At 38.2% G+C, this 26,581-nt stretch overlaps 1 protein-coding gene across 7 annotated transcripts in view; it reads left to right on the top strand.

The window, feature by feature from the left end:
- The first annotated feature begins 5,650 nt into the window (after window positions 1-5,650).
- The window catches only part of LOC105232869 (protein unc-13 homolog 4B), a 153,860-nt gene continuing 132,929 nt past the window's right edge, over window positions 5,651-26,581 (top strand). For 2 of the 7 annotated variants that reach the window (XM_049449868.1, XM_049449867.1), the window contains exons 1-2: window positions 5,651-5,856; window positions 23,426-23,678. In XM_049449868.1, coding sequence (XP_049305825.1) covers window positions 5,774-5,856; window positions 23,426-23,678 — 336 coding nt within the window. In that variant the 5' untranslated portion in view covers window positions 5,651-5,773. Of the gene's footprint in view, window positions 5,857-22,582; window positions 22,618-23,425; window positions 23,679-26,581 lie in introns of those variants that run through there. The other 5 variants (XM_049449861.1, XM_049449862.1, XM_049449863.1 and 2 more) reach the window with 4 other exon arrangements.

The raw sequence follows: 26,581 nt of genomic DNA on the forward strand, positions 1-26,581 counted from the left end.
TGCTTCTATGGTTGTAACATATGGTAATAGTTCATTATTATGATTATTTTGCATTAGATTTTTAATCTCCTCTTCATATTCTTGTTCTCCTACAGTGTAGTTTAAGTTAACTGATTTTGTTATTTGGGAGAAGCTAATGGAGTAGTCGAAAATATTGATCCTTGAGTTTATCTAGCTCCAAGAATTCCATATCAATCCCTAATAGATTGACCTCTTTTTTATGGGTAATTATTGATTTGGATAATTTAATTTTCTTAGCATATGGATACTTAGTACTTACATAATTTTCTTCAGATCCTGTGTCTATAATAAATATACTGGATTGCCATCCGGTGACGTCCTTTGGAGTGCGACCCATTCATTCTTATAAAAAATGTTTGTGACGGCTGTGTTCACTAGTTGACTGTTCATTGTAGAAGGAATCATTATCGTGCTCGTCTCTGGTGATTTGGTTGAGTTTCCTGTCTTTCAAACGTTGCTGATTAAATGAATTTTTTCGATCTCGTTTCCTGAAATTGTTTATGGGATTTCGGAAAGGATTGAAGCATTGTCCTTGCTGTTAGAGTTGTTGAGCTTGCTGGTCGTTGTTTGTTGTTGCTTGTTGGTGTTGTGTAGGTCGTCTGTATTAGAAAGACGAGTCTACATCCATCGGCTCTATTGCTTGTACTTTCATGGGCTGGTTGAACGGCTGTTGTTGAACATATGGATTTTTTGTAGGTTAATGAATCCTTGGTGAGTACTAGGGTGGGTCGATTCCGGAATTTTTTCGATTCGGTATTTTTAATAGTGCGGAAAAGTTGCCTTAGTACTTCCTGATTCCAATGCAACTTTTTGTTTTGAGATCGGATTGCATCTTCAACCCGGACCTCGGCCTTGAAATTTCGGAAATTCACCTAAAATCGTGAAATTGTCTACCTAGCACCTGAAATACGCATCTCATGGCAAAATGTATAAAACAAAAGTTATTTGTCACGTCATTTGCTACCGAAATGGTATATGTGATCATGGCCGTAGGACGAACCGTTCCCGAGATACGAGCGAAAAGGCGGCGCGCCTCAGCGCAAGGTGAAAATCGGCTTGCGGCCACACTTCTCGACGTCGATTTCGCCGAGTGCTATCACTCACATTCATTCACCTACGCCAAAGGACACGTTCGGATAGGTCTCCACACAAATATTTTTTCATCGAGTTCCTTCACTCTTGTCGGTGATTTCGCCGAGTTCTATCACTTACATTCATTTCCCTGCGCCATACGACACGTTCGGACTGGTCTCCACATAAATATTTTTTCATCGAGTTCCTTCACTCTTGTCGTTGATTTCGCCAGGTGCTATCACTCATATTCTCTCAACAAAACACAGAACTCAAAATGTCTGTATCTAAATTTAAATTTAGACAGAAATGTCCTGTGTTTGGCATATATCCGTACAATCTCTCTGAGTCCCAGTTACCTACTTACCAGGATGTTCTTTTGTGTTATCAGTTTGAAAGATTTGGTATAGGGCGACTCCGAGGCGACAACTATGAACCTAGGAGTAAAGAGGTTATAGAAATAGTTGCAAAAAAGGTTGAAAATACTTTCAAAAAGTCATCTATTCCGATAGTTTCACACACCAGAGTTGTACAAATGCTCACCACATACCATAAGAAATTTCTGACTCTTAAAAAAATGTTTTTAAGGAACCCAATAGGTTTGATCTCTAAAAGAGACGACTTTGTCTCTTCTGTCGGAAAATTATTTGACATCGCTGCTTGTAAATTCATTTATTTTTCTTCTTGCAATTGTCCAAAGGAAAGGAAAGTTCCTATCAATGAACAACCATTTCTCTTGGACCAGAGAACCACAAGAATTGGTCGCATTGGAAGTGTTGATCTACCTGAAACAAAAAAGATTACAAAGAAAAATGAACGTAAAGAAAAGCTTTCAAAACGTCATTCAACATCAACACTTAAAAGAAAAGTATCAGCTAGAACACGTGACCATTCAGATCAGCCAGACTCTCATACAGACGACAACAATGTAGGCGCGTCGCACATTGATTTTTCGAAAAACGATGGTGATAATGAATTTTCTCTTCCATCCTCTAAAACCAAACAAAACACACTAGTATTACAACACACTGCTTTAGCTGCCCAAAGATTTGGAGTAAGTGATAGAGCAGCGGCCTTGATTGTTTCATCGGCTTTTCTGGATGCCAAAAAAGCAGGTTTGATAACAGAGGATCAGGCTAGCTTTGTCACTGACAAATGCAAGATTAGTCGGGCAAAAAAAAGTGTTGGTGTTAAGCTCCAGAACACCGAAAGTATTGACTCTGTATATGGGCTGTATTTTGACGGCCGCAAAGACAATACACTTACACAAGTCAGCGAAGGTGAAAAGTACTACCGCGACACTGTCAAAGAGGAACATATTTCTCTTATAGCGGAACCTGGTTGTCATTACTTTGGCCACGTCACTTCTCCTTCCGGGTCAGCTGAGGATAAGACGCAAGCTATATGGCAACATTTACAAGACAATTCAGTTGATGTGGAACATCTAGAAGTTGTCGGTGCTGATGGCACCAACACGAACACAGGTTGGAAAGGTGGAATCATTCGGAAACTAGAAGAAAGAATAGGTAGGCCATTACAGTGGGTTGTTTGTCTTCTACATTTCAACGAACTTCCATTCCGTGCTCTTTTCGAACACATAGATGGTGTCTCAAAGAGTCCTAATACATTCTCTGGCGACATAGGTAAACTGCTCCCTTATTGTGAGAAGTGGCCTGTTGTCAAATTTGAAAGTTTTCCATCCTGCCAATTACCTTCTGAGGTTATTAATCCGACCCAACTTAGCACAGACCAAGCTTATCTCTATAAAATATCAGAAGCTGTTATTTCCGGTCAATGTTCCTCAGATTTAGCGTCGATGCATCCAGGTAACATGTGCAAATCTCGCTGGCTCACCTGTGCAAATAGAATTCTGAGATTATACATTTCTACTGACAAACCAACAAAGGAAATAAAGATTTTGGTCAAGTACATACTTACAGTTTACTCACCTTTGTGGTTCTCAATAAGATTCAACAGTTCAATCAAAGATGGCCAAAGACCCGAAGAGCAGCTACCTCCACGCGGTGGGTTCTGGGTGACCAATACAGGTTAGCTGAGAGCTGCAACAATTTTGACCTTGCGCTGTGGCGGGCCGCCTTTTCGCTTCGTATCTCGGGAACGGTTCGTCCTACTGCCATGATCACATATACCATTTCGGTAGCAAATGACGTGACAAATAACTTTTGTTTTATACATTTTGCCATGAGATGCGTATTTCAGGTGCTAGGTAGACAATTTCACGATTTTAGGTGAATTTCCGAAATTTCAAGGCCGAGGTTCGGGTTGAAGATGCAATCCGATCTTAAAACAAAAAGTTGCATTGGAATCAGGAAGTACTAAGGCAACTTTTCCGCACTATTAGAAATACCGAATCGAAAAAATTCCGGAATCGACCCACCCTAGTGAATAGGCCTACTTTGAAACCGAGCACCCAAAAATAATATCGGTAACGCGCTGTGTGCGTACCTTAGTGGCATCATTGGCAAATGTTTCAAAAAATGCGAGTTTTGACAGCTTTATCTTGAATCAAGGAGTTTTGTATCAATTTATCTGTAACTGGTAACAATTACGTTGTCCATATGGCAGGGCGGTATGTCGGCCCGTTTTGTCCATGTCTCGTTAGCAGCCATCAGTCAGTTAAGTTTTGATTAAAAGAAGGTTTTTACCAAAAAAAGGAGTCTTGATATTACAATAAGTTTATAAGAAGTACAACTCGTACGTAAAATTCATCTGTAAAAGGGGCTATACATGACACCCATGTGCGTTCGGTCTGTGTGAATTCGTTTCGCCCATACACGACACACAAATCCATTTTGCGTTCATTCTTCACACAGTGAACATGTGCGACAGGCAAAAGGAACATTTCTTGGAACTTATTTCTAATGTAGCACTTTTATCTATTTCTGTGTATTTCGTTAATAAGTTATTCCAACACTTATGTTTGTCAATTTTATTTTTATATATATCACTTTTCGTTTGCCAAATTACTAATAAATTTTTTATATGATCAATAAATTCTGATTTTTGATTTTGAAGATTGAGAAGAGCTAAACAGGGGGTTCCGCAGGGTGGTGTCCTCTCCCCGCTACTGTTTAACTTCTATATCTCGAAACTCCCGCAACCACCAGTGGGGGTTTCCATAACCTCGTACGTAGATGACTACACGATATTGACGTCGGGCAATGGAATCGATGGCATGTGTTCGAAGGTAAACAACTACCTCTCCGACATTTCTCGTTGCCTCACTGCACGAAACCTCGCACTTTCCCCGATTAAATCCACAGCGACCATTTTTACAAACTGTTCGAAGGAGTATAGACTTGAACTCAATATTGCAGTCGATGGCGTCAAAATTCCGACTGTCAATAACTCTAAGATTTTAGGCCTAAGCTTCGATAGTCTATGCTCCTTCTCTCCCCATACGACCGTGATTATCGCCAAGGTACAGAGCCGCAACAAAATCCTCAAGTCGCTAGCCGGCAGCACATGGGGAAAAGACAAAGAAACGTTGCTGGCAACTTACATAGCAATCGGCCGGCCGGTCCTCAACTACGCAGCACCAATATGGTCGCCTGGATGCCGGACCACTACGGGATGCCTCTTGATGTCTCCCATTGAACACCTCCACAGTGAGACGCGCATACTACCTGAAAAGGAGCATAATGAACTCCTCTCTAGGCAGTACCTGCTGGGATGTTTCCGTAGGAATCACCCTTGCAGCCACCTGATTGGAGCGGAACCGCCTCCTAGGAGCATCAAGAGGTCATTCCTTGACTACGCCGACGACATTGAACAGTACGCCGACCGGACTTCGGACGCAAAAGACTTTCGACAGACACTGACCGCCATTCACAGTGGAGCCATCAACACCTTCACCGACTCCCTTCCCGTGAATGGCGTTCTTGGAGTCAAACCACCATCTATTGCAGACGAAGAGCTCCAGTTGCAGCGAGAAACGCGAGTGACCCTAGCGCAACTTCGTTCTGGATACTGTAGCAAGTTAAACTCCTACTTATCCAGAATCGACCCCGACATACCTAATGTATGTCCTGCATGCAACGAGTCTCAGCATTACACTGGCCACCTCTTTGCATGCCCTACAAACCCTACCCATCTAACACCTTCCTCCCTTTGGTCCGAAACAGCACGTTTCTTGGGCCTACCGTTAGATGACCTCGACGACAACACAAACAACCCTTACCATCCCAACGGGGATTAGCAAACCGTTAAAACAATAACAAAGACAACGCAGACGACCCTTACCATCCTAACGTGGATTAGCTAAGCCGTTAAAACAACAACAACACATACATGTGCGCACAGCGATCGTAAAAAATCAAACATTTTCGCGAACATGGATCGGTATGCGCACAAGCCCATACACGAGTAAACCGCATGCGCACACATATCGATCGAACGCACTTGTGTGTCGTGTATGGCCACTTTAGGTCGTGTATATTTAAAACAAATCACATCGATTGAAAACACAAATATATCGTGTATAGTTACCTTAACTGCTGGAATTATCTGAAAGTTTAAACCATGGTCTAAGCGATGGTTAATAGATGTGATTAACTGTCAGACGTGAATACATGTTTTATGTAAATAACTTGCTTTGACTCATTTTGACCGCTATAAATTATTATCAAACTCCAATTGCTGAATTTTTATTAAATTTAAAATGGATGAGGAAAGGATGTGGAAAAGCATGTTGGCAAAGTTACAGGAATTGAAAGTTAATCCACCCACCGAACATGAAAGCAGGTAATTATATACATGTTTATATATGTTTATAAAATAATGTAAACAAAACGAGTAAATGAAATTATTTTTATAAAAATGTGAATTCTTGGGGGGTTGGGTTTAGTATCGCGCCGGTTAATTTTCGCTTACTGTACCTAAACGACAGAACCAAATTGAAAATTTTAAACACGCATGTATGCTTAAATTATCGAACTTTATTTTAAAACATATTTTATAAAAATCGGTTCACAAATTTTTCCAAAAATTCACTTTAAAAAATGCTATTTTTTGCAAATTCCTCAATATATGCTAGTGTATTTTCACCCATTGTTCATTGTACCAAACCAATTATGGATATATTTTCACGCACATGTATTACTTATGAATTATAAAAACCACTAGTAATGTTTTTAATTACTTTTGATTGTTAATTTCTTTGTAAATCTTTAAATAAAATACACCTTTTTCTGCATTGAGTTCAGTAATGCGAAAAACCAAAATGACTGCCTAATTCGAACTGTCAAATTGCCGAGAAAGCACGAACAAAAGAGAATAAATTAAACCCAGTTAGCAATAAATGTATGAAGTGAACGCGAAAAGGTGTTCAATGCTAAAATACTGTGGATGGCGTAGCCGGTGTTGGACTGGCCAGGGTTATTTTTTTAAAGCGCTGCCAAAGGCCGCCCACGCAAAAAGGAGTTCTATGCGAAAAAAAATCTGATACACCCCGGTGTTGCACCGACCAGGGTTATTTTTTTTTAAGAGCGGCCGAAGGCCGCCCACGCAAAAAGGAGTTCTATGCGAAAAAAAATTGGTACACCCCGGTGTTGGACCGACCAGGGTTATTTTTTTTGAAGCGCGGCCGAAGGCCGCCAACGCAGGAAGGAGTACTACACGAAAGTACATCAGTCACCCCGGGTATTCGCTCGACCAGGGTTATTTTTTTAGAGCGCGGCCGAAGGCCGCCAACGCAGAAAGGAGTACTACACGAAAGTACTTCGGTCACCTCGGATCCCTTTGTATCATTAATAGATGCAATTAAATATGTATATACATTGCGCTGAAACATTTTGGTTTTCTTTATTTTGATTTCTTGTCCATACAAAAATGTTGGCTGGGTTGCATTGGTTTCAGTTTGTATGGAAAAATGAGCAAAAACACTGATTTTTGGTCATTTTCAAAGGGCTCCCTACAGGTCTGTAGGGGCTCCAGGGGGTCGAGGGAGGGTTTATTTAAAAGTTCGATCCTTTCTTTTTCCAATAAGGGGGCGTGAAGGGGGTAACCCTCCCCTGTTTTTCTCCATAAACGATACTAAACCGGCGCGATACTAAACATTTCCCGATAGGAGGGCTTTTCCAGAGGAGGAATATCCAAAAATTATGTAAAAATAGTTAATATTTTTAAAAATATTCATGTTTAAAAATTCAAAAATTGCCCTAAGAACACGTGTTATTCCTCCATGTTTCACAGAATATTTTCACGTTTTTCACTCACTATATTTAAATATACACTCTTAATATTGAAATAAGTTCACTTTTCACTTTTACTTTGTAATTTTTCAGCCAAATTTAGTAATTTAATACTATGTTCAGACCGAAAATTTCAAAGATTAGATTACATTTAAGCATTTCATAATCCAACAGTGTTCTTACTGCCGTTAGAAAGATCAAAAAACAGCTGTTATTGTCATTCATGAATTCACATCGCTTAATATTTATCAAAAGAAAAGATTGTCATATAGTATTTTGAAATAAAAGCCGTCTTTTTTTAATATTTTCCATATAATAGAAATAACGGATGCATTTTTTCATTTGCTTGGTCGATTTTCAGGTGAAATTAGATTCATTGCTTTAAAATAAATTTGTTTGTTTACATTTTTTTCCCTTTGTAGTGTCTAAATCAGCTGTGATAATGTAACAGTTTTCCAGTGCTGACTAGTATTTTTCCAGTGCTGACAAGTATATTGCGCAAAATCAGAGTCGCACGGACAGATTTAGCGTGGATCAGTTTCAAATCATTTCAATGAAGTGATTTGGAACTGTCATTTTTGTATGGCGAAATCTTGATAAATTTTTAAGATTAGTGGGATAATCCATTCAACAGCCGAAATCGTGTGATTAAGTGTCGGTCTGAACATAGTATAAAATCACTTATCAAATTTATGGCTGAAAAGCTTAGAGAGTTTATATTTACGAGGAAAACCAGCGTTGCCACACCTTAAAAACCAAAAGTGAAGAATTTTTTAGCGTTTCACAGCGTTTTCTTTGTTTGTACTTTCGAGTGATTCTTTTTTCTTTATTAACTACTAGCTGGCCCCGCAGCCGTTGTCCTGCGTGAAATTATGTGTTTTGAAATGAAAAGAAAGTTGAATTTATCATTTCATTTTTTTTTTTTCAATGTAACACAGCTTGATAAACAAAATTTTTTGGTTTCTGTTCCGGTGTACAGAAAAGATTGCTTTCCAACTCGTGTGCACGCCACGTATATCTGGCCGTGTGAAAAACATAGAATTTCCAAACTTATTGCACACACTATGCGACTATCCTTGTGTCCTGTTGAGTGTCATCTCAAATGCAATTTTCGCTGGAAACTGAAATGGCAAATCGTTGGAACTCAAAGAAATTCGTTGAATCAAGCATTCAGCCTTTTGTATTCGATAGCTGCGTCACAATCAGTCGGGTTCCATTACATAGTTTCAGCGCTTGCAGATTGCAAAACATAATAACGACAGATCAAACTTTGAGACGCAAATGATGCGGTGGCATACCAAGCCTCTCCAAAGAATTTAGAAACTCCACTGGATAATTCACGGCGACGTCTTCAATGGCAAGACGATCGGTCGATTTGTATGAGCGCAAGTCTTTCGGAATTTGACTTTGAATCTTCCAGTTTAAGTCAAGAACATCTGTATTTTTTGGCAGTTAATATTGCGCGTGCATTCAAGGAATCATAGTTAAGATAATTTGGCCAATGTCCGAAGATTGGTGATGAGTTCATCTTTCTTGAATTGATAAACCGCAGATGGAATTGATATCAAACCACCGGAAGCATCAACCGGAATTGACCCATTTCCAATCTTTAGCGAATACGATGTAAAATGTCTTCGACAATGTCATTTTTGTTCGTATCTCATAATTGACGCGGATTTAAAGGCTGATATGGTGAAATGATTATCGCGAAAAGTGTGGGAACTTCAGTGGCATTCGAAGTAGCTATCGCATCGTCCAACATTTGTTTCCACTGATTATCGTGTTCCAGCAATTGTAATTGCACACACCATACCATTCACAGTACGCAATACGCCGCGTACATTAATCAGTAGCAACCGAAGGTAGAAGCAATCATCGTTTTTTGGGTGAGTTGTGTAAATTCATCCTAATGCATTAGTTGAGAACACACTTGAATGTCCATCTACTGTTCGGTCTTGCTTTCAGCGTAACTATTTCTTCGACGATGCATTCCATGAATGCAAGGTATTTTCAAATAGAGCAATGTTCTCGTAAGCGGATCACTGACGAAAGTTGAGAAAAAAACTCGTCAATGTTAGTTTTGTTGTTGGCGGTGTTACCACCGGCTGTAATGTATTCTCTAGGCTGAAATAAACTCTTTGGCCAATCTCCATATTAACTGCGAGACACACAACAATCGGAAACCGTTCATGAATTGCAAAAGTAAATATCCTACAAAGCGCTTTATTGCAGTTCACGTATGGACCGTATCGTTTAAGACCATTAAGCGCCATGTTGCTTCCCTTGGTGACGTACTTACAAACATATTTTATAGATTACACCAAACTGCAATACTAAACATTGATATGAGTTTAGAATGTGAATTAGACAACAGTGGAGAATATAGTACGATCCATATGTTGTCAACTTCGATATTCACTACTCTAAGTTGTATGGTCGTCTGATGAGCTACGACGATGGAGTGGATATCCATCATTTCCAGTTTGCGATTCCGAAAGAAAAGCAAGCGGATAGTGTTTCGTGCATTTATTGTTAGACATATAAACCGAAAAGGGATTGTAGTGTCCGCAAGGTCCATAAACCATATTGCTTTCCACCACTTCATATAATACGGGATCTTTCACACGTAAAGTTTTCACTGAATAATTTTCAATTGTTCAATTCACAACCTGTCGTAAAGCATCGTAAATCGTAATAGTAGTAATTTTTCTCTTGAATAGCCGGAATAAAAAAGCAAGCGATCGAGACTGAACTATTCAAATAATTTCCAAATCAAAATATTGAAAAACAAAACAGAAATTGAAAAAAAATGTTTTTGGAAAAAAGTTACTTTTTGGAATTATCCAATTTGCCGACTTTTCATGAAAAGTATAAGATGTTTTTATTTCTAAACCTTCCTAAATCCACAACGAACAACTTCTTAAAATTTCATCAATATTGGTTCAGCCGTTCTCTTAGCGTTACTAACGAACAAACATTCATTCGTTTGTATGAGAAAAAGAAAAGGACTGTTTTTAGGGGTTTTCCGGCAATTATTCGAATAATCCCTGAACCTAAACGAATATTTTAAAAAAAGAATTATCAAATTTCGTTCAGTCGTATTAAAGTTATGAGCGTACATACATTTTGGCGATTCATTTTTACATACATACATATTTATATAGACGAAGATGTAAGGTTGTTTTTATTGTTTTTTTTTTTTTTTTGAAGAAATGAAATATTGAAATGATTCCTACAAACATGAATTTTGAACAAATGCTTATGATTTGAAATATAATTTTTGTATTTATGAGTTGTATTAAATTTTGACATAAAGAGATAAAAAGTATCCTATGTCCGTCTCCTGGCTCTAAGCTACCTCCCTACCAATTTTCAGCCAAATCTGTTCTGCCGTTCTTGAGTTATAAGTGATGTAACTAACACGACTTTCTTTTATATATATAGATAAAAAACTATAAAGAAGATTTTTCAAGATAAAATTGAATATGTGAACACTTTTGCATATAGAAATTATACATATGTAGATACATATATGTATGAATATATGAATAATATGTGATTTATATTTAATAAACACAGATAAGTAAAATCGTGTGATAATATTATAATATTACGAGCGAATACCCGGGGTGACTGAAGTATTCTCGCATAGTACTCCTTTCTGCGTTAAAAATAAAAAAATATATTGACTTTTTGTTACAAAGTGGTTAGAATGGTTATAATTTTTCGTTATCATGCACTCATATTAAAACAAAATTTGAGTTTTCGTTATAAATTTGGTTATTATATCTGTCAGCGACATCCATTTATTTCTGATGATACATTGGTTTGTATTTTAGGTGACGAATTATTGTATTTAAAATATGAGTTTGAGTGCATAATTCAATGCTTAGAGTGTATATTTGAATATACATAGTAAAAAACGTGAAAAAAAATTAGTGAAACATGGAGAAATAACATGTGTTCCTAGTGCAAATTTTTGAATTTTAAACGTAAATATTTTAAAAAATATTAGTTACTTTTTATATTTTTTCTGGATATTCCTCCTCTAGAGAAGCTCCCCTATCCACACATTATATCGAAAATTATACCGAAATTCGGAATCGTGCCGTTTGTTCAAATACAAATTTTTATTGGAAAAAAATTTAAATAGTGGTAATTTTCAACTTTAAATGCAAATATCCCGAAAACTATTGGTTTCCTGCTGCCATAACTATAATTCTTGATCAGGAGAACCTCCTCTATCCGACCATACCCATTTTATTCCGGAAATCCTGACACGGTATACTAAAGTTTTCCCAAACTACGTGAAAGTACTTCAGACACCCGAAGTATTCGCTCAACCAGTCTTATTTTTTTTAGAGGGCGTCCGAAGGCCATCAACGCATTAAGGAATCGTCTCAGTGTGACCGTCCGAAAAATCACTGATTTTCGCAATTTTTTTTTAATGTTGAAATTGACTACTCAGTGCGGCCTTTTTTTTTATTAATAAATGCATTCATGACGAATACAATAATAATTTTTTTATGATTATTTATTGGGTGCATAATAGTTAAATAAATTGTTGAAATGACACGTAAAAAAATGTCCAGTCTGATGTTCACGATTGCCGCCGCAATTTTGGTCTAAAACAAAAGTTTCAAAAAGATTATTAATTTGTAGGAAAGTCGCTATCGCGCTTTCGAAGCTTTTTGTTTTTAATTTGACGAAATGGTGGCGGTTTGAACAGAAAGCATCGAATTTGGCTCCTTTTTCCGACAGTTTTTCGTAGAAAAAAATAAGATTTCAAAAATAATAAAAGCTTCCATAGCGAGATGGAGAATGACGTTAGAAATGTTCTCTCCAGATAAAGAGAGATACTAGATATCTTGAAAACTCTTTCTTTGAGAGTGGAAACCGTTTTTAAAAACACCATTTTTAGAAGATTAGAGTCGCTGCGTTCGTCACTGTGTTCTCTTTTTTCAGGAAACGTTGTAATAAAATTAGTTTCGATTTCGAAATTTAAGAGAATGTTTTTTACAGTATATACTATCCGATAATGCAACAAACATAAATCGATTTTTTGAAAATTTCACACTGAGACGATCCTTTAACCCTTATGTTAGTAATCTTGTAATCGCGGTGTATTTGTATGAATTGCTTAGAGAAAATTCAAAATTTGATTTTAAACTCTCAAATCGTCTTTTTTAAATTAAAAGAAAGCTAGTTGTGAGTGCAATTAATTAATATTTTTTTTATTTATTTTAAAGAAATTTTAAATTTTTTATTTTTTAAATAAATTTAAAAGCCATTCAGCCATCGCATACTGGTCGATTTCATAGGCCAAAAGCTATTTCTTAAAACACCAATAAAACTCACGGTAGATACATTTTTGCTCTATCCCATTCGTAGGGGCTATGAAAAGCGAGAGAGGTGAGACAAAGAAACACGGGGACTGTACAGTGAAAATAGCTTGAAAATTATTTGTTATAATAAATTAAATTGCAATATAAAATCGTGTTCAATCCCCATAAATCGAAATGAGTATTGAGAGGTATATATTATATAACTAAGTGGTTTTTATGTAATAATATGTTGTTTTATTATTTTAAAACAATTGTTTCATAAGTGCCCTTTTGAGTGGTATGTTTTACTTTATACATCGATTTAAGGTATACAAAAAGTTGTGATCCCTGTCTCGCCCTCAAATGAATCAAGTTTGTTTATTTTAGCTAATGTTTTCTAAGTCTATGCTTTTGATTTCAGCTGCAACTTTTTGCAACTTTCTTTGTTCTTTATGTTTATCTACCAGGCATGCGATTTTGTGTGTGTATTTTTTCTATTTTTTTGTATTTACGTGTATATATATATTTGATTGTTTTTTATGTTTTTTTTCATCATACATATATGTGACCCCGCACATAGAAACCCGGTAAGTGTGTCAAAATGTCGATTATCGGTTTTCAACGAAAATGAAGGTAGACAGCCAAAACTCGCTTTGGTTTTAATTTTCTCACTTTTATCAAATGTTGTTTATATGTACTTTTATTTAGGCACATCATATCGGTTTAACCTTTAACGCCTATATAAAATTATATTATATTATATTTTTGAATTTTGGTGTTTAGAAAATGTATGAAGTAATACGAGTATCTCTTATCACCGTAGCAAATTTAACCAAGCATCAGTATCAATTTATTAGAAGCTTCGTTGACAAAAAACTTGATATTAACTTTTTACCCTGCTATGGTAACATTTTAAATGATAAACAGTTATCCGGAGCAAATAAAAATATCATAATCTGATGTTAAAGTTGAGATAAAAAATTATTGGCCCACATTGTGTCAGAAATGTAATTAATGAATGGAATGAGTCCTCTAAATACCTATTATCAATAGAAATATTTGGCTTTGATGGCAGTTGTGGTCAGAGGGAATGTAAGCAGAAATTTATGAAATATGTCCTTGTATAACCCTAAATGCACTAGATTTGCGCTAGATCCTGCAAAGGAATTAACTTCAAAATATTCCTGGTATTATCTTCCTTCGTCAGACCGTAAAATTTTAATTCACGCTCCCGATGTTATTCAATATGCACCAGTTTCAATTGGAGAGCTCTCAAAAGAATCTGCTGTGTCAAGCAATGAGGAGGTTAAGATGAATCGACTTCATCACACACATAAGAACTAACGGGTCGCAACAAATCAGGAATTGCTAAACCGATTACTTTTGAGCTTAGATCTTTTCATCATCACCAGTCAAAGAAAAGGTAAAGGTTCAGGAGAGCGGCTTTTCCGAAAACGTCCACCAATTTTCACGGGAAATATCTTAAAATTCGTGTTTTTAATTCCAATTTACGAATATATATGGCGCGTTATCTATTTTTCTGTTTTTTTGCAAAAAAAAAAAAACAAAAAATATTGCAATTTTGCACGATATTTACGCTATAAATGGCATCACTGTTCGAAATTCAATTGAGTACTAGTGATATAAACAGTGATCGGGTTCGAAATATCGATACTCTCAATATTCGAGACTAAACAAGAATTGATAAAAATGAGAGATATATAATAGAAAAATATTATTGATTGGAAAAATAAAAAGAAATTAAAATATCGATATTCTCAATATTCGAGTCTGAAAGAAAATTGGTAAAAATGAAAAATACATAATAGCAAAATAATAATAATTGGAAAAATAAAAATAAATTAAAATATCGATATTCTCAATATACGAGTCTGATCGAGAATTGGTAAAAATGAGAAATACATAATAGGAAAATTTATAATTCCTTGTTATTGCAGAAAGAAGAAGAATTTGGACACAGAAAAATTTTGAACACCGGAAGAATTTGGACACAGAAGAGTAATCCTGCGTTGGATTTCCAGGCTAACATTGTTGGTGGTGTTAATGCTGGTTCCTAAATAGACGAAATTATCTACAACTTCAAAGTTATGACTGTCAACAGTGACGTGAGAGCCAAGTCGCGAGTGCGACGACTGTTTGTTTGATGACAGGAGATATTTCGTCTTGCCCTCGTTCACTGCCAGACCCATTTGCGTTGCTTCCTTTTTCAGTCTGGAGAAAGCAGAACTAACGGCGCGGGTGTTGAAGCCGATATCCATATCATCGGCATACGCCAGCAGCTGTACCCTCTTATAAAAGATTGTACCTGCTCGATTAAGCTCTGCAGCTTGAATAATTTTCTCCAGCAGCAGATTAAAAAAGTCGCACGATAGGGAGTCGCCTTGTCTGAAGCCTCGTTTGGTATCGAACGGCTCGGAGAGGTCCTTCCCGATCCTGACGGAGCTTTTTGTGCTGCTCAACGTCAGTTTACACAGCCGTATTAGTTTTGCGGGGATACCAAATTCAGACATCGCGGCATTAAGGCAGCTCCTTTTCGTGCTTTCGAAAGCAGCTTTGAAATCGACGAAGAGGTGGTGTGTGTCGATTCTTCTTTCACGGGTCTTTTCCAAGATTTGGCGCATGGTGAATATCTGGTCGGTTGTTGATTTACCAGGTCTGAAGCCACACTGATAAGGTCCAATCAGTTTGTTGACGGTGGGCTTTAATCTTTCACACAATACGCTCGATAGAACCTTGTACGCGATGTTAAGGAGGCTTTTTATGGTTTGGGCTTAGCACACTTAAATTCCAATCGTTGGGCATACTTTCGTCCGACCATATTTTGCAAAGAAGCTGATGCATGCACCTTATCAGATCTTCGCCGCCGTGTTTGAATAGCTCGACCGGCAGTCCATCGGCCCATGCCGCTTTGCTGTTTTTCAGGCGGGCAATTGCTATTCGAACTTCTTCATGGTCGGGCAATGGCACTTCTGCTCCATCGTCATCGATTGGGGTATCGGGTTCGTCTTCTCCTGGTGTTGTGCGTTCACTGCCATTCCACAGGCTGGAGAAGTGTTCCCTCCATAATTTAAGTATACTCTGGGCATCGGTGGCTAGATCACCTTGGGGGGTTCTACAAGAGTATGCTCCGGTCTTGAAACCTTCTGTAAGCCGCCGCATCTTTTCGTAGAATTTTCGAGCATTACCCCCGTCGGCCAGTTTATCAAGCTCTTCGTACTCACGCATTCCGGCCTCTTTCTTTTTCTGTCTACAAATGCGTCTCGCTTCCCTCTTCAACTCTCGGTATCTATCCCATCCCGCACGTGTTGTGGTCGCTCGTAACGTTGCGAGGTAGGCAGCCTGTTTTCTCTCCGCTGCGACACGGCACTCTTCGTCGTTCCAGCTGTTCTTTTGCACTTTCCGAAAACTAATGGTTTCGGTTGCAGCTGTACGTAAGGCGTTTTAAATGCCGTCCCACGGTGCCTTATACCGAGTTGTTGACGAGTGCTCTCAGAGAGCAGGAGTGCAAGCCGAGTAGAAAATCGTTCGGCTGTCTGTTGTGATTGCAGCTTCTCGACGTCGAACCTTCCTTGTGTTTGTTGGCGTGCGTTTTTTGCTGCACAGAGGCGGGTGCGAATCTTGGCTGCAACAATATAGTGGTCCGAGCGCACGCACATCTAAAACAATGGAGACATGTCTTCCGTCTATCACAACATAATGGATCTGATAACCATATTTCGGGCCCCGGCGAAGTCAATCAGCCTCAACCCGTTTGGGGATGTTTCCTCGTGGAGGCTGAATTTACCGACCGTAGTGCCAAAGATACCTTCTTTGCCCACCCTGGCGTTAAAGTCGCCAAGCACGATTTTGACATCGTGGCGGGGGCAGCCCTCATAAGCGAGCTCCAAGCGCTCATAAAAGTCATCCTTGGTCACATCGTCCTTCTCTTCCGTTGGGGCGTGGGCGCAAATCAACGATATGTTGAAGAACCTCGCTTTGATGCGGATTGTGGCTAGACGTTCATTCACCGGAGTGAATGATAGTACTCGGCGACGGAGTTTCTCTCCCACCACTAATCCCACACCAAACTTGCGCTCCTTTATATGGCTTCTGTAGTAAATGTCACAAGGACCTACTCGTCTCTGTCCTTGTCCCGGCCATCGCATTTCTTGGACGGCGGTGATGTCAGCCTTTATTTTCACGAGGACATCAACCAGCTGGGCAGTGGCACCTTCCCAATTAAGGGACCGGACATTCCAGGTGCATGCCCTCAATTCGTAGTCCTTATTTCGTTTGCCATGGTCGTCATCAAAAAGGGGGTATCTCATCCGAGGCTGTTGTTTTTTCATTGGGGGTGTTTTTTACGTGACGGGTCCCAAACCCAGCGCACAACCCTGAGTGGGGGATGTTTCGCCTTCAAACGGATGTTCTTAGGCTACTCAGAGGATACTTGGTCAAAGACCGGAAGTCGTGAGCTGCTTGAGTCATATGTAAAAGAATCGTTTCTGGCCACTCCCAAGTGAATGGCGATCAGAGAACTTTCCTCACTTGCGTGAACTTGTACACATTTGATTTAGTTAAATAATATTCAAAAAATACCTTTTTTCATTTATCAACTTTTTTAATTTATTATAATTAATTAAAATTCGTTACTATCGGGTGGGGGCGGCGCAGTGGGAAACGGGAGAGGGACATTTTAAAAAGCTTTGGCAAAAGTTTGTGTATAGGCAGTGAAATTAGCAACTGGGTACCCACACTGAAAAGCATAGAAAATAAATTAAAGATAATTTCTATAAATGCCTACAATAAAATTTTATTTAAAAAATTAAGAAATATAATATTAAACTTTATTTTTATAATTAACGACAATGAACACTAGGGTGCTTCAAAAAATTTGTTTTCAACTCTTACCCCCTCAAATGTTAGTGATTGACAAAGAAAAAATCCTCCCTCAAGCCAGGCGCTGTATCTTAACTCTAAGGGGTCGCTATTTTTTTTTTTAGGTTCCCATACATTTTACATAGTATTTTCCGTTTTTTCATTCAAAATAAAATTTCACGAACTAATTTTCGTTTCTCAAAAATAACCATCACATATTCAGAAAGTACACTTTTCAAACTTTAAAAATTTCTGCGAAAAAGTTTGATTATCTCAATTAGACAATTAAATATAGTGATTTGAAATTTGAAATTTTTTCAATAAAAACAAAAAAGTTTCTGAGAATAACAATTTTGTCGCGGGAATATTTGAAGTTTGAAAAGCCAACTTTATGAATATGTGATGGCTAATTCTGGGAAACGGAAATTAGTTGGTGAAATTTTAGTTTGAATGAAAAAACGAAAATTCCTATGTTAAATGTATGGGAACCTAAAAAAAAAATTAGCGACCCCTTAGAGTTAAGCTACAGCCTGGTTTCAGTAAGGATTTTTTGTTTGTCAATCACAAACATTTGAAGGGGTAAGAGTGGGAAAAAAATTCAAACATTTTTTTTGAAGCACTCTAATGAACACATTGTACAAGATTCACGGAGTGCTCGTCACGTACTGGCTTGTGACAAATGGCCCAGTTCTTACGAGTTCTTCGGCGTCGGCAAGGCATTGCAGACATAGCAAGATCCTGTTACTATTTTCCTTCCGGTTTTATCCTTTAGAATCACTGGGCAAGGATTTACCACGACTGTTTCTGTCAGTGCATGACCTAAAATGCTTTCAATGGCAATCTTTGTTGAGAAGTGGCGCATTACTTATGGATTCGCCGTGCGTTGTTCAATCATCGGCAATGCTTGTTCTTCACTTAAGTTACGCATTAATTGACTACGTTTTGCTGTTTTTTTTTGGCAATTATTTATTTTCATAGTACATTATATATGATGCAAGCGAAGAAATGTTTAGCATGTTGAAGAACATTGGTCATTTTAAAGATCATTGTTGACTTGTGTTCCTGCGGACCATTTGGTCTATTGTGTCAACGCCAGCTTTATATTTATTATAAAAAATTATAATTTCTGGATTTTGTTTAGCGTCATCAACAACTGATGCATTTGAATGCATTGTCGATAACGTAATGACAAATCCAAAAACTGTCGAATACTGCTCCCGCGCCTTATTTGTTGCCATAACACTAGGGATGTTTTTTTTACCGTGCCAACAATGGTAATATTACACGATAACAAATGTTCAGCAACGGGTACAGTAGTAAAGGAGTTGTCCATGTAGATGTTTCTACCACTACCTGGGTACGGAGCCGCCAATTCTTTCACTACTCTTTCACCCTGATTTTTTCTCAAGTGTTTTTTGTTTTAATTTTTTTAAGCGATCCAGTCGTTACCTCTTTTCGCTACGTGGCGCCAATTGAAGATTCCAAGCGAAGCCAGGTCCTTCTCCACCTGGTCTTTCCAATGGAGTGAAGGTCTTCTTATTCCTCTGCTTCCCCCGGCGGGTACTGCTCGCTCTCTTTTAATTCGCTGAACTATATCAATGCCGTCGTATATCTCATACAGCTCAACGTTCCATCGAATGTAGTTATCGTCAATGCCTTCGCATTATATAGCAGGATGGGAATAATGAGTGTAGAGTATGGTTTTGTTCGTCGAGAGAGAACTTTACTCCTCAATTGCCTACTCCGTCCGAAGTAGTACCGAAATTACCTACGACTCAAAGTTATGACTGTCAACATTGACGGGGGCGCCAAGTCGCGAATGCGACGGCTATTTGTTTGATGTCAAGAGATATTTCGTCTTGGCCTCGTATACTGCCAGATCCATTCGCTTTGCTGCTTTATCCAGTCTGGAGAAATTAGAACTAACGGCGCAGGTGTTGAGGTCAATGATATCAATATCATCGGCACGCCAGCAGCTGTACACTCTTATAAAAGATTGTACCTGTTCGATTAAGTTTTGCAGTTCGAATTATCTTCTTCAACAGCAGATTGAAGAAGTCGCACGATTGGGAGTCGCCTTATCAGAGACCTCGTTTGGTATCGAACGGTTCGGAGAAGTCCTTCCCGATCCTGACGGAGCTTTTGGTGTTGCTCAACGTCAGTTTATACAAACGTTTTAGTTTTGCGGGGATGTCAAATGCAGACATCGCGGCATAAAGGCTGCTCCTTTTCGTGCTGTCAAAAGCAGCTTTAAAATCGACGAAGACGTGGTGAGTAACGATTCTCATTTCATGGGTCTTTTCCAAGAATTGGCGCATGGTTAATATCTGGTCGGTTGTTGATTTTCTAGGGGCAGAGCACACTGAAATTCCTATCGTTGGGCATTCTTTCGTCCGACCATATTTTACAAAGAAGCTGATGCATGCTCCTTATCAGTTCTTCGCCGCTGTGTTTGAAAAAGTCGGACGGCAATCCATCGGCCACCGTCGCTTTGTTCTTCAGACGGTTAATTGCCATTCGAACTTCTTCATGGTCAAGCCTTCTCCTGGCGTTATACTTTCATTGCCATTCAGCTGGCTGGAGAAGTCTTCCCTATAACAACAGTATGTTCGGGTCTTGAAACCTTTAGTTAGCCTCCACATTTTTTCGTACAATTTTCGAGCATTGTCCATGTTGGCCAGCTTGTCAAGTTCTTTATACTCACGCATTTCGGTCTCTCTCTTTTTCTGTCTGCGAATGTGGCTTGCTTCCCTCTTCAACTCTGTTGTGGTCGATCGTAACATTGCGAGGTAGGCAGTTAGTGGAGTGGTAGGTGATTTTTCGATTCGGAGACAGCCAAGTAGCTTGACCAATTTTTCTATGCTGGAATCTAGTACCACAGATAACCATATTTCGGGCCCCGGCAAAATCGATCCGCCTCAACCCATTTGGGGATGCTTCGTCGTGGAGGCTGAATTTACCGACCATAGTACCAAATATACCTTCTTTCCCAACCCTGGCGTCAAAGTCGCCAAGCACGAGCTTGACATCGTGTCGGGGGCAGCTCTCATAGGCGCGCTCCAAGCGCTTATAAAAGTCATCTTTGGTTGTTTCTGGTTACTCCAAAGTGAATGGCAGTCAGAGAATTTTCCTCACTTGCATGGACTTCTGCACATTACTCCATCCTCCTTTTTTTTATTTTACCAGGGTACATAATCCCTTGTAAAGGATATGCGTTTCCGCATCACAAATCCACCCGATCTTTATACCATACTTAGCTGGTTTCAATGGTATATATTGAGTAAATACAGTACGGCCACGGTATGGATATAGCTGTTCATCAATTGCCAAATTTGCGGTTAGTTTGTACATCTGAAATAAATTTAAATTCAACATTGTCAACATATCACGAATGGGAGCTGCCTTCTTTTTTACGTTGACTTCGAGTATTACTATCGGCGAATCTTAAAAAAACGCAGAATATTATGGAATCTCGTCAATCATCGTCGCGCGATACAGCGGATAAGAATTGAAGTGCCACATATCAAAAGTAAGATCTGTATTTGAATTAGATATCGAAGAATGAATAAATTTCGGGTATTGTAACAGACTTCCATTGATGCTAAGAGTTTGGATGGTCAGAATTATATTCTTGAAAAATAGTTTCGTAATTCTTGTTAGTGTGACGGACGATTATATCAACAATTTCGTAGGTAAACATTTTTTTTAAAGTCTCGTTTATTGACGACGTTTTCGTAGTGCGAAGAGGCTCACTTCGCTGACGTACAACATTGTGGGCTGCAGTTTAATGCTGAGTTATTGGAGTTTTGCTCTAAACTGTTTTATCCTTCGCAATAAAACTCCCAGATGGTTCTTGAGATCGTTCTAAAATAATAATAACGACATAAATTAATTACTTAAGAACAATAATTATTATTTCAATCAGTGTTAATAACAAATGTTTCACTACCTTCAGGCTCACTCTCTCTATTCTCAACCTCTTCCCTTCAGCGATTTCTCTTGTATCTTCAGAATCTTCTGGTTCATCATGCTTATAGTTATTTTCTTGATTTAAAGTTTGACGTCTAGCTGTATTTCCTGGAATCCAGTCTTCGTCATCCCTGTCAGAAAATCCGCTCGAATCACTTTCATTTTTCAAGTAGTTTTCTCAAATATTCATTTGTTTTGGTTGCACTTAACCTAATGAATTAATTATACAGTCGGGCCTCGATTGTCCGTGATGGTCGGGACCAGAAGCATTACGGATCGATTTTCATGGTTAATCGAATAACAATTTTTTTTTAAGTTTTTTTTTAATATTGAAGAATAAAATTTCTCAAAAAAAAGTCGTGTAATGTTGTTTGTCTAATCTAATTTGAACTTATAATTTTATTTCATAAGTGTTTCTTGTACGCGATAGCCTTGAATTTTTTTCTGCTCTGTAATTCCGGGACAACCAGAGCTATCCAGGAAATTCAGCAATCGTTTCTTTTAAAGTGGTGTCTGAAACAATTCCATCGTATTCCAATCCATTGTCTCGCTCAGATTCGTCTGTGTTACTGTTAGCCATGCTTATAATTTCTTCATCTGACAAAACAGCAAATTATATCCTCTATGATAAAGTCATCAGTAATATTGATTACTTGTGCCACATTCACGAACGTATTCCATATTTTCATAACTATAACAAAAAACAATGAATTTTTGAATGAAAATAATTTATAAAATTTTAAAAATATGCCCACATACTTTTATTATCTGGGCAGAGCAAATTATTCAAAACCGCAGAAGTAACAGCGTCCCAAGCATTATCAATAGACCACAGGCAGAGCAAATTATTCAAAACTGCAGAAGTAACAGCGTCCCAAGCATTATCAATAGACCACAGGGCTTTCTTTATATAAAATTCTTTCTTAAGTGTACACAATTATCCTTACTGTTTGATTTTTTATTATAAAAAGACTCGAGAACTCTTAAAACAATATGATGAATGATTTTGTTATTCTTATATTGTTCATTCGTTTTTATTGTGTTTAGAGTATAATTCTATAAACAGCAATTATTTTGGATATATTTAAGAACGTTGTATAACGATGATATTACGAGGTCACCATGTCGGAAGGAACGCTCAGGTATTGAGTGATTTTTTTTTCCGAAGGATTATCTGCGTATAAGGGTCGTTTTCTCAGATAAGTTTTAGTTCATTCGGTTAGGTGACTTTTCTTTACCAGAACTTTACGGAGAGATGGCTGCTAAGCAGACATTGAGAAAACGGCTCTAAAGTTATAAATTTCAAAATAAACACACAAAGCGTGCTGTCGTTTATCGTTATACGGACGTTATATTATTATATTGGGTTGTCAAAAAAGTCTTGCGGTATTTTCGCTAGTTGGTGCTGAAAGCGCGTAGTTCTAGTTTTATTCGCCGCATCGGGTCATGCTATACCTTTTTGGAAAGCTCATTTCACGCGCTAACACGTGTTTGATTGATTGTCGTTTCTTTTAAGTCGTTCGTGAGTTATAGCGTCGCAAACATGGAGAAAAATAAAGAGAAAATACGGCATATTTTACAGTACTATTACGATAAAGGCAAAAATGCATCTCAAGTCGCCAATAAAATTTGTGCAGTTTATGGACCCGATACAGTTTCCATTTCCACCGCACAATGACGGTTTCAACGTTTTCGTTCTGGTGTAGAGGTGGTCGAAGATGCGCCACGCTCCGGAAGGCCTGCCGTCGAAAATTGCGATAAAATCGCTGAATTGGTCGAAAGAGACCGGCATAGTAGCAGCCGTAGCATCGGTCAAGAGCTGGGCATGAGTCATCAAAAATTCATTTCAATTTCAATAAAAAAAATTCAATAAAAATTTCGCAAGATTTTTTTGACAACCCAATACTATACCATAGTCTCATATTAAAAAAACTATTAACTTAATAACAGATTACAGGAAACCGATGGTGGCTTTTTTGAAAAATTTGGGTCTCTTTTGAAGCAGAAATCGCATTTAGAGGAAACAGAAATAAAAACCAACCTTGAACCATTCGCAGTTGATTATGAAGCAGACAACGAAAAAGAAGTTATTCAAAAAGAATGCATTAAAAATAGTTCATCTATTGGTCCCGAAGAGAGTGTAAATATCCCCGAGTTAAAAAACTGCAAAGAAGAATTGGTGGAATCTGCTATAGGAATGAATGTAAGTTAATGAATATAATAAATATTTGTAACTATTCACACACTGGCTTACAGAAATAATTTTCCTATTCATTTTATTTACCATTGTCAATCCCTGAACAGGTTATGTATGCTAAATTTCCAGAGTAGAATGTTGGGGGGGGTTAACTTTATGATTTTGTAATTGATTTGAGAAATGTTGAACTTTAAACTATAATTTTATTTTCTATACATATTTCAACATTTAATTTACAGCATAAAATCAATACGGTGTTTGCTCATTTTACTAAATCTTTGTATTATTTCTTCTGATTCCACACTAATGACCTAGTTTATGTTGAGGAGTGCTAAGCCGTTCAATCTTTTCTGGAGAATCATTGTTCTGATCCAAGTCTTGATTCGCCGCAAAGAAGAAAAAGATCGTTCAGCGCTAGCATTTGTGACTGGCAAAGTGCAGAGTACGTGAAGGAGAATATGAATCGACGGATATATGTATGTATGTCCTTACCGCAAGTGCTGAGGGTTTCTAATGCAAAAAGCATTTGTGTTCTCGTAGTCATTTTCTTTTTCCATTGTTGTTGAAAAAGCGCTATTTCTGCTTTGAGCTTCGTTTTTTTATTTTCGGGCAAGATTTTCCCAAAACGTCTAACTAGGCATTCAATGATTACAGTTAAATCCTTTTCTTTCAAATTTTGGTAACAGCTGACTCAAATTGAAACTTTCAAGAACTTCATCGGAAAACCGCGTCTTGCATGACTGTGTCAATGTGTGGAATGTATGCAGAAACCCAGTAAAAGTCTTCACAGCTTTGAGATGGGTGATTGTTTCGATGACTCTGACGATAACATGTTCAGGGTTTTTTCACTACAACATCCAATTTTCAGCCATCTGTTTAGCATTTGGAAAAAAATTTATTAATGTTATAATAAGCATGCATTCTTCGTGTTCAGTGTTGCAACCAATGTTGTTATGACTTTTAATGCTTTCGCAAGGTCGATTGATTCGTTTTGCAGAATCACACTAAGTGGCTGCGTCAGTGACAAAACATCAGAAAATTCTAATAATAAATTCGAAGTTACACAGACCTGTGATTAAATTCGATGCTTTTATTGCAGTCGTTCTATTCTTCCATTCACTTACTTTTGGCAGTACTTGAACGATTTCCGGAAGGGTGACTGTGAATTGAAGAACCGCATCATGTCTTTCTACCCACTTTTTCACATAAAGCTGCACAATTTTTTTGCCCAAGGGGGGGTTCAATTGTAATTCCCAAGTGTTTTAGTTGGTAACAACTGATCATTAAAGCCACTTGAGGACAAGCTTTGAGCTTGAGGGTATATTCTACTTGTACGGACTTTACGGTGTTGAAGTCAATGTTCCTTTTGGTGAGCCACGGTTCTAGAGCATTCAATTGCATCTGCAGTTTTCTGGAAGTAGTAGTAGAGTTGCCACTTGATGCTAGCTGTGCAATATCATCAGCTTAGGCTGTCCACAATGACGGAGTCAGAGATGATCATTGGAAGGTATGCTGTATAAAGGATGTACAGGGGCAAGTAAATTGCCTTGGGGTACGCTAGCACGAACAGGTTTAAATCCCGACTCAGCATCACGGTATATAACGTAGAACGTCCGATTGTGCAAGTAAGACTTTAGCATCACATAATAAGGCACTGGTAGTTTTTCCTTCAATTTTAATAATATGCCTAGTTACCAGACTTTATCAAATGCTTGGCGGACATTAAGGAACACAGCACAGGAGTATTAATTTTTGCCATAGAATGAAATCTAAAATGTACTGTATGTACCCTATTACATTGTTAAATTCTGAACATGTTCACTATGAAATTTTCTGAAGTCAAACTAATGATTCGGAATAAGCTGTTTGTTTTTCAATATCGGCAAAAGCCTGCGTAAAAATATTATGGCCTGTCATAGCCTGCTAACTTTTTTTTGTCAATGCTTTGTTCTCCTTCTGCACTTCTACAGTATCAGCTGTCGGATATTCCAATTGAAAAACAACATCCAAAAAATTTCTGACTGCCGCATTGCTAGGTCCATCACAAAACTCATTAGGAGTAAACTGTTTTGGTCGTGGGTGGCAAACACCTTACCTTTCTCCACATTGGTCCTGCATCAAATGCTGTTTAAAAATGGTGGTCATCTAGATATCGGCTTATAGTTTTGACCAGTTGCATTCTAAATGTTCGATGTCGAGAAGCCGCAATCACAACAGACAGCCGAACGATTTGCTCTTTGAGAGCACTCGTCAACAACTCGGTAGAAGGGAACTGTGGGACGGCATTTCAAACTCCTTACATACAGCGGCAACCGAAACCATGGTTTTCGGAAAATGCAAAAGAACAGCTGGTACGGCAAGGAGTGCCGTGTCGCAGCGAAGAGAAAACAGACTGCCTACTTCGCAACGTTACTATCGATCACAACACGTGCGGGATGGGATAGATAAGGAGAGTTGAAGAAGGAAGCAAGACGCATTTGTAGCAAGAAAAAGGAAGAAGCCGAAATGCGTGAGTATGAAAGGCTTGACAAGCTGGTCAAAAACATGTGACAGCTAACCGAAGGCTTCAAGACCGGAGCATACTCTTGCAAAACCCCCAAAGGTGTTCTAGTGACCAATGCACAGAGCATACTAAAATTATGAAGGGAATACTTTTCCAGCTTGCGGAATGACAGTGAAAGGATAACGCCAGTAGAAGGCGAACCCGATTCCCCAATCGATGACGATGGAACAGACGCAAATAGCCGTCTAAAGAATAACCAAGCGGCGGGGCCTGATTGACTGCCGGCTGAGCTATTCAAACACGGTGGCGGAAGCATGCCCAACGATTAGAATTTAAGTGTGCTCTGCCCAATCCACAAAAAAGGAGACCCCACAATCTGCGCCAACTACCGTCGGATAAGTCTCCT

This window comes from Bactrocera dorsalis, chromosome 2 (assembly GCF_023373825.1).
Source record: "Bactrocera dorsalis isolate Fly_Bdor chromosome 2, ASM2337382v1, whole genome shotgun sequence".
NCBI classification, from domain to species: domain Eukaryota; kingdom Metazoa; phylum Arthropoda; class Insecta; order Diptera; family Tephritidae; genus Bactrocera; species Bactrocera dorsalis.